Here is a 14,528-nt window from a genome sequence, read left to right on the forward strand (position 1 = left end):
GTTAGCCCAAACATCATCAGTAGTCAATAAAGAATGGGAGTTGTATTCTCAGAATGCCCAACACTTTATTAAATAGGAATCAAATTATTTCTTTGGGAGATGTAAAATTGAACTGCTACAAATGATCTTAGATTTATTGTTCCCCAGTAAATTAACATATCTGAGTGCAAGTATTTGGTAGTAGATTTTTAATATTTTTTCACACAAATACATGCATGACCCTGTATGCTGTTTCTCTTTCGTTAAATTTTCCAGCTGCCTGCCCAGTTCTGTGCAGTGGTAATGGTCAGTATTCCAAAGGCACCTGCTTGTGCTACAGTGGCTGGAAAGGTCCAGAATGTGATGTACCCATCAGCCAGTGTATTGATCCCTCATGTGGAGGTCATGGTTCCTGCATCGAAGGGAACTGTGTCTGTTCTGTGGGCTATAAAGGAGAAAACTGTGAAGAAGGTAGGATATTTATTTTCTGTGTTGCGAATCTTTTCTGGGGTTTGGACTTATTTAATGGGTGGGAAAAAGAAAGAAAGAATAGAAGATAAATCTAAGCATAAAATTGGTGTAGCAGATTATTGTAAAAGAGGGTAGAAATATAGTCCATCACAATTTTACTGATCTGTCAAAGTTCAGACAGAACTTCTGGCCTTCTGTGTACATTGTTTTGCAGTACTAAGAGTGGCTGCCACAAGTAAACCTGAAAAATTCCTTTGTCGAAGAGTGAAGAAAGATTTTTTCTTATGGATTATATTTACTGAACAATTTAGATGTGAAATGCAGAGGAAAAACGAGCAGTGGAAGACAAAATTGTATAGCTCCAGCTTCACACAAAGCAAACATATCAATCACTATTAAGACAGAATCTAATGAAACAAATCTGAAAGACTTGGATATCCGTGTTACTTACAGACTTAATGTAGGGCAAATTACTCCTGTTAGCTGCAATCGTACAAGATTAAGGAAAGGTAAATGGCACACACAAATGATAACTGTCCTTTAAATGCAGGAAAGTTTCTCGGGCTGAGTGTCCAATTCCTCACGTGTGCAGAATGAGCAAATTTAACAAAATAACCCATGCAAAATGTGGTCATAGATTCAGCAAAATGCTGGTTCTATTCACAGTGTTTTCTGTTAGAATATTCAAGATAAATTGGACTGCTTTTCTTTTTAAAATACGTTACTATGGTTTTAAAAGGGAATTTAACTCCCCTGACAGTTGCTACTAGACAGTTCAGCATACCTTGGCGCATCCTCAGAGCAGTAGTAGTTCACGTTATTTTATGGTGACATGCCAGACTTTATTAATCCTCCAAAAGGGAAAGCAGCTTGAGTTCTAAAGAGCTGGGACTGGGATGACATGCATTTAGGACTAAGGAGTCTCTCTGGAGTATTCAGAATGGGATGCTGAGGTGTCCACCACAGGTATCGATTTTGATCTTACCCTAGAGTAAACAGCTGTTTCTCCCATCAGAAAGCTAAGGGAAGAAAACTGTGGGGACCTAAACCGCTAATTGTTTTATTCCTTGGACTGCAGTCATCACCTTGAGATCTTGCCTTAGTCTGCATGAATTAATTGTGCTAAAAGGGGAAAAAAAAGGCAAGGATTCTTACTACTGGGACTGCCAACACTGCAACTGTTTGTTCAGTTCATTCCTGTCATCTCCTTCTATGAAATCTTCCCAACACTGGTTATTATAGCAGTAATCCAGAACTCAGATGAAGTCAAGAGGTTTTCCATTGTTTTTAATGGGTTACATGTTAAACTGTATCCAGAAAATTCTGTAATGTCCTTTTTATCTGCTTGGAATTGATAGTTCTCGGGTCACCCTGAGTGTTGTATCATAGGAAATATTCAAAAATTATCTAAATTTAGCTATTATTCTCATTGAATCAAAGATGGAAAAGACTGTATTTAACATGTTCTACAATATCCAATCTATTCCTCAGGAGTGCAAAAGCTCCTCTTCTGGTACTGACTGCAGTCGTTTGCTTAGTCTCATTGAGTTTTATACATTTCATCATGTTTTGTGTTGTATAAATGCTTACATTATTAGAGACATTGTGGTAGGTGGCATAAAATCATCTTTCACTTGAATTCTGTAAGTCTGACCTTGTAAGCAGTTCTTCCCTCACTGTGATTGTAATTTCCAGCTACTTGCATGGAATTATCTCTGCTTTCAGTCATCTAGATGTAGTATACATGGGCTAGATGCCTCAGATCCCCTGGACTCCTGTAGGAGAAATAGGCTCCAGTACTGTTTAATCCATCTTATCCCAAGGTGAATGTTTGAAACAAGTGAAACAAACACATTGCAGCTCCAGAGAAGTTTATTGAACAAACTAGTGCAGACCTTTCGGCAAAGGTGTTATGTCAACACTGGCCAAAGTTGGGAACACTACAAAACATTGTCAGTCAACAGTTTTTTGGGTGCTGAATAGCTGTGTGAGGTGAAAGGATATACGTTATTTAATCAACAGTGTGCCTAGAAGGATATGGGGTTTTTTTAAAAGATAAATGGATTAGAAAGGCAGGAGATATTGACTCTTAACTTGGAAGGGACCAATAACATGACAAGAAAGGTTAAAATAACCTTTTGCATATATCATTGGGCAGTAAATAAGTCATTAAATTAATTTGTGAATAAATTAAAAATAACCAACATTTTTCTACTCTAAAATTCAATTTCTTTGGTACATATTTCTTATATCAATTCAAGTGCTATGGGTAAAAGGGTGTGCTGTGACGTGGTATGTCTCCAACTAATCATCTAGTCTCGTTTAAAGTTTCTGCATGAATTGAAATTTTACCCTTCCAATGGTACAATGATATGAATAATATATCTGTATTTAGATATAATATATGAAATCTCCTCTATTGATTTGAACTTCCAAAAGGAATGGCGAAGGTTGATTCATTTGCCATTTTCCAGCTGGAATATTGAATTAGAACAAGTGGGTCAGCATTTTTTTTCTTCCCAATAGCTTTTTATTTCTGATATTCATCATGGTCATATTGTTCAAACAATCTACCTGAAATGAAAGTGGCACCAAAATCAATATTTGTGATGCACAATTTTTGCAGCATAAACACTGTTCTTCTATTAACAAATTTGCACACAAGATGAAGTGGCATATTCGTCAGGCTTCATTCAATCTGGTTTGGGGAGGGAGACAAGTGAAATTGCCAAATTAGGTTAAGTTAAGGGTGGTTTTCTTGTCACTTTCCTGGTCGAGTCATTTTTCAATGACATTTAACTTCATAAGTGTAATTCATGGCTCTTTGGGGACTTCATGGTACATATTGTTCAGAAAACTCCTTGACCTCCTTTTTTGTCCTTAAGGATATAAATTGCTTTCAGTACCTTTTTTGTCAAATCTACAGAGGGCCCAATACTAAATGAGCTCTAATGATCTGAGCTGCCAAGGGGCTGCGAGTTCTAAGTCTAACACACTTGCTTGCTAAGGCGCGTTCTCCTTTGTTTAAACACCAAAGATGGTCCATTTATAAATCCTTATTAAACACCGTTGTAAACCCTTCTACATCTCAGGGCCAGAACCTTTGCAGCATAAGTCAGTGCAGTTCTAATGCAGGTAATCACATTATGCTAATTTTAACAGCTGAGAATCTGACCCGAGATGATCACTCTCAGAGCAGGTATGAAAATGGGACAAGATTGGAGCTCAAAGTAAAAACTCTCCTCAGTTTAAACTTATCCATATGATAGAACAAAACAGCTTTAAAGTATATTTGTCTAGAACAAAGGACAAAGGTGTTTAGTGTGTTATCCAGTATCCAGGGGCTTAGGGGCATTGATAGGCTTATTCTGTGGAAATAAGTCTCAGCTGCCTGAGCACTGTAATTCAGGGTAGAGGAAAGACAGTTGATGTATGTAGCAGAAGGTGGTGTTTTTCATATGCTCCACATTCCTTTCATTAGTACTTTCAGTTGAAAAGGAAGATGATACATTCCTGACAAGGAGAGTGTGCTGTGACTCATCATTATCTCCTGAAGTTACCTGTCCTGCCACATACACATATTACCCTTCAAAATTTTCCATTAAAATATCATAATCTAAAAAAAATAAAATAGAATAGACTAAATTTGGAGGGGGGGAAGTAACCTTCCTCCTAAAAGTAAATCAACCTAAATCCTGTGTTCTTTACTTCTTTATTCAGTCACACTGTTTTATCACAATTCTGTGTCTCTTGGATTCAACAGCAATAGTGTGGAAGATATATCCTAAACTTTGAAGAGGTTATAATTTTATTAAGCACCAAGAGGAAATAGCAGTACAGGACAAGCATTCTAGATAATTTTAAAACAATTTATGAATTTATCCACTGTAATCTGAGCTGAACCACAAAACAATCTTGGTTTGCCTATAAATATGAAATTGCATTATAATACATTCATGTCCTATTAACTAAGCTTAAAAAAAACCCCACAAACCCTATAGCCAGTGCCATCATTAAAGTGAAAATCTTTTAAGACATTTTATAGTCATTTATTCCTGTACTACTGTAATCTGAATTAAAATCAAAATTATTGTGATAACTCATGCTGTTGCATCTCTAAATATGCCTCCCTCAATCCTCTGTTTGTATCTATTCTATATACTTACTTTAAATGTTCTGCAACTGCATACAATAATTTGACAAGGCTCTATGTTTATAGAAAAGTTGAGATTTGAAAGATCAAGTATTGTTCACATCAGGTAGAGTGAAAATGTCTCTGCCTTAATTTAGAAGGATCAATTTGGAAAAGATGAGAGATAAATCACTTTCATTATAAACTCAGATCTTCCCAGAGCTGCAAGAGAGAATGCCAATCATTCTTGGCCCTGCTGTTGTGAGCTAATATATACCAGTCATGAGATGAATTCATTTTATTTAAGACATGAATTTGACCTTGGCCCTCAATTCCACAGCAGAAGGCAGTTGGTAAAGCCTCTCTGTTGGTATTTGTGGTATGGCATAGTGTACGTATACAAATTCATGATATAAGATAAAAATTTGGAAATTCATAATGTTACTGATAAAGTTTATTTGAAAGACAGCTCATAACATTCCTTTATTTATCAGGATTGAAACAGCAACTGAAATTTCATTGCATCATTTTCCATCATAACTGTTTTTACTTCCCTGCTCTTGTTGTTTCTGGATTGAAAAAATATGAAATTCATATCTGTATCTGTTTTTATTTCTTTGAGAAGAATAATCTGCTGAATGGAGTATGGGTTGAAGTAACTTGGGCTCTGAGTTTCATAGCTCAGCTACTAATGGCCCATGAAATGTCTGAATAATTAAGAGTTGAAATGAGGCTGAAAGCCACTGATATTGTGACTTCCAGGTACTTAGAGTGGCTGTCACAATGTTGTCCTCACAGTGCTCTAGTATTCAATAGTAGTAATAGCAATATTGAGGAAGTTACTCCAAAGAAAAATATCCTTTACCACTGCAATTTATTAACTTATTTTCTAATTTAAATATAGTACATGAGTCATTGGATCTTCAGTGTTATTTCAGAAGAAATGTCCTCAGGCTTATGTGTGGAACTCTCATGTATATTTAAGTGCTATCTTTAAGTCTTTGTGTTTCAGCACAAAAGTAAGCTGTCTAAGTCAAACCCTGCTTTATTTGTTACTTCACTTTCCCATTCTCAGACCAGGTGTTAATATGACTCGAAGAACTACCTCAATTTGCTTTATGTATCACAGTGATACAAACTTTTCAGAGCACACGTTGACGTGTTTTCCAAACATACTGTGTGAATGACCTTTCTCTACATGGTTTTTGTTTCCTTCTGTAGTTGATTGCTTAGATCCAACGTGCTTTATTTGTTACTTCACTTTCCCATTCTCAGACCAGGTGTTAATATGACTCGAAGAACTACCTCAATTTGCTTTATGTATCACAGTGATACAAACTTTTCAGAGCACACGTTGACGTGTTTTCCAAACATACTGTGTGAATGACCTTTCTCTACATGGTTTTTGTTTCCTTCTGTAGTTGATTGCTTAGATCCAACGTGCTCCAACCATGGAGTCTGTGTGAATGGAGAATGTCTGTGCAGCCCAGGATGGGGAGGAGTAAACTGTGAGCTTCCCAGAGCCCAGTGCCCAGACCAGTGTAGTGGGCATGGGACCTACCTGTCTGACACAGGTCTTTGTAGCTGTGATCCCAACTGGATGGGTCCCGACTGCTCCGTTGGTAAGAAAAATATGTTTTTCTGATTTTTGCAAGAATGTTCCTATTTTGTTAAAACTTTAATATCAATGGCAAGTTTGAAATGTGAATAATTTAGAAAATTGTCTTTGGGACATGTTTGGTCTTGTTCAGTTTTGTTGGGGAGAAGGGTGTATTTATCTCAGATACTGTTTTTCATGCCTTTTTTAATTTGGGAGTGTCACCTGGGGGTGAGGGGGATGCTGATTAGGAGTTTGTATTTCATTCTAACACTGATTCTCGTTTGAATTGAAAAAGTTACATAAGTGCTTCACATCTGTTTCCCCAACTGTAAATGAAAAAGTCCATAAATTATACATGTGCATAACAGTTGAAGAATGGAGAACACTACAGTTAAGTACATTTTCGGGGTTTGCTTTACTGCACATCACTCACTTATGAAAAACATCACAAACCAGAAAGATCTCTTTTCAAATAAAGGGCATTTTTTCCACTCTTCAGTTGTATATGGAATATATAAAAAACAACTTGAGAACAAGTAACACTTGAAAGTAGGCACAAAAGCGTTGGCTAAGAATTTTATCCTCTCCAAAGCTACAGTTGTAAAGCTTGATTATTCTAACAGAAGGAGCGAAAGAGAAAAACACAGATTTGACAAGACAGCAAGTGTTCTATTTGTGGGGAAAAAATACTGGGAATTTTGCATTTATATTGTAAGTTGAACCTTGAGATGGAGCTGTAGGCCAAAAACAACTCTCAAAATAATATTCACATTTTTCACACTTACTCAGTTGTTTCCTAAGATTAATCACTTAGAATATCCCACCAGTGACATGAATATCAAGATGTGTGTTTTCTGCTTCATGGATTACCAGCCAAAAAAGCTCATGAATGAGAGTTTCACTGTCATTTTCTTTGGTGATGCATGGGGCAAAAGACCCCTCTGCTTTTCTACAGCTTCAGCTGGTAGAAAGCAGTGCAATTTTTGGAGTAAGACACTGGATAACTGACCATGTTAGTAATAGAAATCCAAAATCTTTCCTTTGGGAGTGTCTTTTACCTGTTGCTCCTAGAGTCTAAGTGACCTTGAATCACCAGCATTCTCTGCTGAATGAATTTTAGGTGAGTTTCAGTCTAATTCTTAGCAAATCAATGTCTATCAAAACCACCCAAGGTCCAGGTTTGAGTAAAACTGCTCTCCTTCCACACTGCTGGCGGGTGTTGGGGACGCTACCTCTGAAATTTCTGTCTGCTTAGAGGACACAGCTCTGCAGCAGTCTGTCCACCGTACGTTAGCAGACTGTTTTTAAACAACTTTTAAATAGAACTTAGTTTGTTTTTAATCAAAAGTTAAATGCCAGTTCATCAGAACATGCCCAGGCCAGCTTCTGACAGCATAGAGCTTCAGCAAAAGCACACCTGTTCTGCTCCCTTTCCCTCCATGACCAAGTCACTGCTCCACCCTGGGGCTGGCTCAATGTAACCTCCCTCTTTTCTCTCCAGAAGTGTGCTCTGTGGACTGTGGCACCCACGGGGTGTGCATCGGCGGAGCATGTCGCTGTGAAGAAGGGTGGACAGGAGTGGCCTGTGACCAGCGTGTGTGTCACCCCCGTTGTACGGAGCATGGAACTTGTAAAGATGGGAAGTGTGAATGCAGAGAGGGCTGGAATGGGGAGCACTGCACCATTGGTAGGCAAACGACAGGCACCGAAACAGGCACATATTGCTTTCTTTTCATAAATCGTAGAAACATAGTTACTGTCGTGTATTGTAATGGGCTGTTCCCTTAAGGACCCTAGTGCTCTCAGAAATTAGCTGGGACTCAGATTGTGTTGTGTGAAATGCAGATGAGCTCTTGGAGTCATTTAAAAATCAGTAGTAAATTGATTCGTAGAGAAAAAGTAAACAGCAACAAATTCCCCAGCAAATGAACATTAGTGAGGAAAGACGTAACAAATGGTCCATCCCAGTATCATCTGAGCCAAGATTTTCAAACTTAACTAAACATTCCTTTGTGTGAGTGGCATCTTTTTTAATTTCCTGCTCTGATGCATCAGTGCTCTCCTGCTATTACACATCACATCTGAAACACATCCTCGCCATCGCCACACAGTGCAGCGGTCAAGTGCTGGAGGAATAAGTGTTCCTGGTGCTACAGAAATAGCTCCCTAGCCTTCTCCTCTGCTGTGCTTTGACAGTGGGCATGGTGTTTGCATATAGACAGTCCCAGCATGGGAGGGCCCTGTTGGCACTGCAGCATGCTGTGGTGCCCTTCCCTAATAGCCTGCTGCTCAGTGCAGCATTGGCATCACGCAGAGGGCTGTGACTAACACCATTGCATCTCAGCTGTGATGTGTCAGCCTGGGAAGTTCAAAAAGGTTATACTTACACAAAGCAATGATGTTCTATCCTCTCAATTACTGTGCTTGAAAATTGACTCTGAAGAGGAATTAATTGTTCCTAAATTAAGTTCTTTATTTTGTCACTACAAGCAGTCAGCCAGTCTATTGGGATTATTTTGAAAAGTTCCTCAAAACAAGGGAGGAAATTGTTATTTTCCCTATGCTGTAATAAAAAAAAAAGGGAAATTCTCACATCCCTTCTGAGAAGTCTGAGCAAATTTATCTGGAACAAGAGTATCCAAATGCTGAGACAATAGGAGGTTCAGTCAGGTGTGCTTTCCTCCATATAATTTTTGGAGGACCGTGAGGTATACCTTAAAAGAAACCTAGTGAGTCCAAATCCAAAATCATATTGTGTTCATGATCTTAAGGTGGTAAATTTAACAAAGAAAAGAGGAGGTCAATTGAGATTTTCATGGCAATCAGGGACCCTAATGGGACAGTCCTATTACAAGTGAATTGTTATTTCTTTACTTAAAAGTATGGTGAGATTCTTGCATCCCTCAAGCTGTTTTTCTTTTTCATTCCCCTCTGATTTCTCCCTGGATATACAAACCATTTCTGATACACACTTGAGTTGGAAACTAAAAGTATCCTCTTATTGGAGAGAGGAAAAAAAAGAAAAACAGATACATATTTTCGGGGCATATCCTTTGATGTTGTGGTGCTGCATGCTTCCACCACACTATGCTAATATGATTTAAATCAAAGCTTTTATGAGAGAACACTTTGTGACCAGCACAGATGCAGAGTGTTTTTTTCATAATTGCTTTCAGACTTCCATCATATCAACATACCTCTGCTAGATTAATCCAGGCATTTTGTTTTCATATTGAGTGCAGATCTTTACAAAATGCCTAGCATATTTTATTCCATTAAATTCTGTAATAATTGCTTACGTTAAAAGTTGATGTTATGCACAAAATTTGTTTTGCTTTCTAATCTCTTAGCAATATGCCTATGTTTAAAAGTAATTAGTGTATGTAAAGTCTTCATTACTGTGCAGACAAAAAGATGCCCTTTACCAAGATCTCAAAAGTATTCTGAAAACTTCAAGCTGAACTGGTGAACTCTGAAGTGAGATTTTAAGTCTAATTTTCAGAGCTTTAAACTAAATATTTTCCCTACTATTGATGTATATAATCAGTTTTTTCCAGATGCAAGGTGATACTTCTAAAGTGATTGAAATATTCATAAGCTTTTATTGTTTGGTATGTATTAGAGGGATTTCCTTGAAACTTAATGTTTTTCTGCCTGTGGCAAAGATGAGACAAGAGCAAAATATTTAGGTGTGTTCTAGTTAGCATGTACCAAGTTTGTGCAGTCATAAGTTGCCTGTTGTAGTAGACAGATACATGTTCTTGTGACAGGCTTGTATGGGTAAGAATTTTCATAAAGATCATATCCTGAGACCATTTACCAAAGCACAGAGCATGACACCAGGAATGGGATTCAGTTCAGAGGGACAGCTCAACATGACCCCACTGGGTCATGTTGTGGGGCTGAAATACTGAGAGACTTCAGAGAATATGGATGATAAAACTAATTTCTGTCAGCATTGGTACAAAAAAATGCTGGAAGTTACCACTGGAAAATTTGTCCTTAGAGTGAATTGATACTTCGATGCAAGGATGAGCTGCTCAAGATGTTTTAAACGTTAATGTGAAGGACTAAAGTGCACTTAAATTTTGTGGAAACTCATCTTAATTTAAAGTACTGCCTTTATGGTTTCACTTTCCTCTGAAAGTTTGACACACCATTTAATGTCAGAATTACTCACTGGGGAGTGTCCACCTAAAAAGGTAATATTCAGGAATGCAATTTTGATGTGTTCAAACCTTGAGTTTTAAATTATTTTTTAAAGTATTTGATTTGATTTGATTGTGTTCATCCAAAGCCATAGTTTGGTCCTGTTTGGAAGGTGCCTGGCAAACTGCACAGTGTGTTTGTCCTAGGGCAAAGCCAGGCCAGACCAGAACAAGATAGCAAATGAGCAGAAGGTGAATCTCTCCCATCCTTGTACATAGTTTGTATTTTTGAATAGCCATATTAGTTCTCTGAGAGCAGCCCATGGCCAGGCTTACCTCACATTTGAGAATTTATACATATAGATTTCAAGCAAAAAATGTGAATCCTGTCAGAGAGTTTATTGATCCTGAATTTCCATTTTTTGCTACACTTAGTCTGAAATAAAGTCAGGAGAAAAACTTGCTTTGGTTCCAGTGACTTTAGGCCAAGCCCATTTAGAATGAGTTGGTCTCATTTGTGAGAAAGAAAAGCAGGTTCCTGTATGCAAACAAAAATACACTTTCTTTTGTTTGTGTTTCTTTACCAGTTTCATGTGTTATATTTACATGGCAGTGGAAAAGAAATCATCATAGCAACCTGCAGGTATCCAAGTTCGTTCAGGATATTTTATTCTATTTAATATCAAATTAGGCCTTAAGAGATACTTGACAGAATGCACACTCTTTGGCATTTCAATGTTGAATATTTAAGCTGAAAAATTTTAACAAAACTGCACTTTCTTCTGCATTACCAAGTTTTAGGAACAGCACTTTAAAAGCCTCTCAGAACACCAGTATTAGCTCAGTGTTAACACAGTTTGTGCAAAGCAGCTTTTGCCTGTGTGCAATAGAATTACCTATAAGAATCAATGCAAATAAAAATAAATGCACATTCCAAATTACACAGAGTTTGATAAATCTGTATCTAAATAATATAAAAGTGAAGGGAGTGGTGTCTGGTCTTGCTCAGATGCTGTATGTAGCAGAGCAGAACTACAGTTCGCTTTGCTAATTCAGGTAAGATGAAAAATTGCTTACTGGAGTGGTGATAAAGAAAATTAATCTTTTCCCAGTGCAAAAATAGACCTGTCAGGATATGTTTATTAAGTGATTACTATTCATTGATTGCAATTATGGAGGAAGTTATAACTAAATAATAGAGGGTAATCTAGATGAGGAAAAAAATATTGGCAAACTAATAACAAAGCGAAAGACTAAGGTGTAGCAGTTGTTAATCTCGAACCAATTTCATGGCAGAAATTTAAGATGGAGGATTTAGCTTTCCTTGAATCATCTGAATGTTGTTAAGTGTGCAGTTATAGAACAGATCTGTTGCTTTCACTGAAAGTAATATTTGGATGTTTAAAGCTGTTGGGTTTAAACTGTTGCGGAGGGTGTTCTACATATAAACTGTCAGGATAGTATTCCAAGGACAGTGTGGTATATATGGAGATCTTATGTAACAGTCAGAAATACCATTTTTAAAAGTGTAATTCCATCTGTAATTCATTGCCCTGCAGCATGAAATGCAACTCTTATTAAGTTATTGGTTAAAATCTCACTGTGAAACTGATGAAACCATGATTTAATCCTAAATATTTAAAAGTAAAATTTCAAAATCTGCAAATGTTTCTTTTAAGGTGAACTCTTGCCACAAGGTGATGTATGAGGTTTTCTTTGTGGCTTCTTGTCATATTCCCAAGCCTTGCTCTTATCTGCTCACATCCTACACTAGATGGAGGTTAAGCACTTCTGTTTTCAGGCAGAAAGTGGGAAAAGATTATACTCAAGACTATTGGATAATGTGGATACTCTGCTGCAGATTTTTGATCCAGATAATTCTTATACTTTCGGGTTTGGGTTCTTTAATTATTTATTTTTCAAAGCAAATAAGCTCTCCCCCCTGGGACAGGCATTGAAGCTTACCTGCTGGACAAAACACACGCAGGTGATGTGTGCATCTCTGCAGACTCTGCTTAGGCTCATTTAGGTTGGAAAAGACCCTTGAGATCATTGAGTCTAACTGTAAACCTAACACTGTTTCTGACCTTCGTATTACTTTTTGGAATCCAACTCCAGAGGTGGAGATCTGCCACTTTCTTTCCCCCACTGAGTCCTTGGCCTCTGTACTAAAAATGTCAAAATTGTAGAACATGTTCCTTAGTAAATACAGGATCTGGAAATATGTATTAGCCATATATTTTAGCTTCTGTATTTTCAGGACCCTGAATAAAGAAGAAAGATTTGAAGGAACCAGGATCCTGTCACCCACGTGGTGGGAAATAACCTAAAATTTTCAGATACATAAATATGTGCAGAAAAAAGAGAGGACTCTGTGTCCGGGATGATGAAGAAGTTTAAGTTACAGTGCAGGAGATTTGTGTTAGGTGTTAAGAAAAACCATGTAACAGTAAATGAAAAACTGAAGTAGGTTGTCCAAGCAAGTTCTGGACTCCTCATCACTGCAGCTTTTAACAACCATTTAGACAAACATCTGTCAGAAACTGCAGAGAGGTAATTCATCCTGCCATGGGGCAGCAAGCTCACTAGAAAGTCATTGAACCATATGAGCTCTCTTTCAGTCTCATTTTAAATAAGCTTAAAGGGAAACATTCCTTCTAAGGGCCTTATTTTATAATGGCCCATGTTAACATTTCTACTGTCATTCCCTTTAACAATCTAATACTGCTCTTGGAAGTAGAATCATTTATCCAGCCAAGGAGACTGGTCTGTGTGTTCTGTATTTGCAGAACAATGGGTTGTCAATGTGGATATTGAGCTGTTCTGACACATCCAAACAAACTGACACGCAGTAGGTAAATACTTTAAATGCTCTCTCTCTAAAACATCAAGACTGAGCCAGTTGAACACTAGGTGGTTTGTATTCCACCTCTGTTTTTACTAAAAAACAGTTTACTAAAAATTCCCCCCTGAGTGTTTTGGCATGACCATGTCCTGTCCAGCTTTTAGACATGTTTGTATTTTCTGTCAGCTAGAAGGAATACCACAAGTGTAAAGATTCAGTTATTTACCTTATCATGAAGTCAATAATGAATAGAAACATTAATAATGCAGAATTGTGTTATCTTTGGATATAGCAAGATATTTTTGTCCCATGATAATGCTCTTTGTGTCAAAGATTTTTTCTTCTACTACTGATTTCTCTTGTTGTAATTACAACGGTAATGATTCAAAGATGAGGCAATTTTCAAGAGAGATGGAAAGTGTGTGGGAGGAGGCGGTGGAAAGCCATCGTATCTGACAAAGAGCAATTTAGAAGGAGCTAGATATATTAGACTTCTCCAATGCACTTCTAACTTAAAATTAATCTGTAACAGTTTATAACCTATCAAGGCATAAAAAACTCTCTAACCATGATGGCAGGAATTTAGATTGCATACTCTGTACAGGGAGGGACACATTTTTTCATTTTATTTGAAAAATGCATAGAATATTTGGGTCATGACCACTTTTCATTACTGCTGATATAAAAATATGTTGGTAATATATATGATGACATGACCAAAAGCATTAGAGATGTTGGCTGTTTCTGTATATACAGGTTCTGGTTCATCACCTGGATAATACAATTATCCCATTGGCTTCAGAGCTGGTAGCAGGTTTCATGATAAGCACATCTGTGATGTAGTCTTGTAGGTACATAGTGCCAAGCTTTCATTGGTGTGTGATACGGTCGTTCCCCCTGCATCTCTTCAGCAAAACAGGAGAGCAGCAGGTACCTCATGAGACAATCTGAGTGACTGTCAATGATTTTCTGTCATTCTCTGCACATGCTTCACATTTTCATTTCTGTCATGCAAGTGTAGAGAGACTCCAAGGGTAGGTGTTTTCCTTACAAAGTGATGTTTGCATCACGTGTGTTATATCATGTTACATTTTATACCAGCCCCAAGAAAAGGTACTAGCCAATTATCTAGTCCAACATCTCCAGGCATCAGTAAAAGTGCAAGTTCCTGGTAGCTAAATTGCTTCCTGGAAAGCTGATGTTTTTTACCAATCCCAGCAATATTTGCTGTTGAAGTCCTTTTGGTTGGTTGGGGTTGGTTTTGCAAACATGTAATATTTTATTTCACTTACAAAACATCTGAACAGAATCTCTTGGCTGTAGAATCCCCAGATTACATACTATGTAGATAGC

At 37.4% G+C, this 14,528-nt stretch overlaps 1 protein-coding gene across 1 annotated transcript in view; it reads left to right on the top strand.

Moving 5' to 3' along the window:
- LOC103810788 (teneurin-2-like) overlaps window positions 1–7,970 on the top strand; it is a gene marked incomplete at its 5' end in the record, with an annotated part of 37,403 nt that extends 29,433 nt beyond the window's left edge. The window contains 3 exons of the mRNA XM_009083708.1: window positions 256–450; window positions 6,004–6,204; window positions 7,684–7,970. Coding sequence (XP_009081956.1) covers window positions 256–450; window positions 6,004–6,204; window positions 7,684–7,970 — 683 coding nt within the window. The remainder of the gene's footprint in view (window positions 1–255; window positions 451–6,003; window positions 6,205–7,683) is intronic.
- Window positions 7,971–14,528: the final 6,558 nt, after the last annotated feature.

The sequence above is a fragment of the Acanthisitta chloris genome, unplaced genomic scaffold (assembly GCF_000695815.1).
Source record: "Acanthisitta chloris isolate BGI_N310 unplaced genomic scaffold, ASM69581v1 scaffold30721, whole genome shotgun sequence".
Taxonomy (NCBI): Eukaryota; Metazoa; Chordata; class Aves; order Passeriformes; family Acanthisittidae; genus Acanthisitta; species Acanthisitta chloris.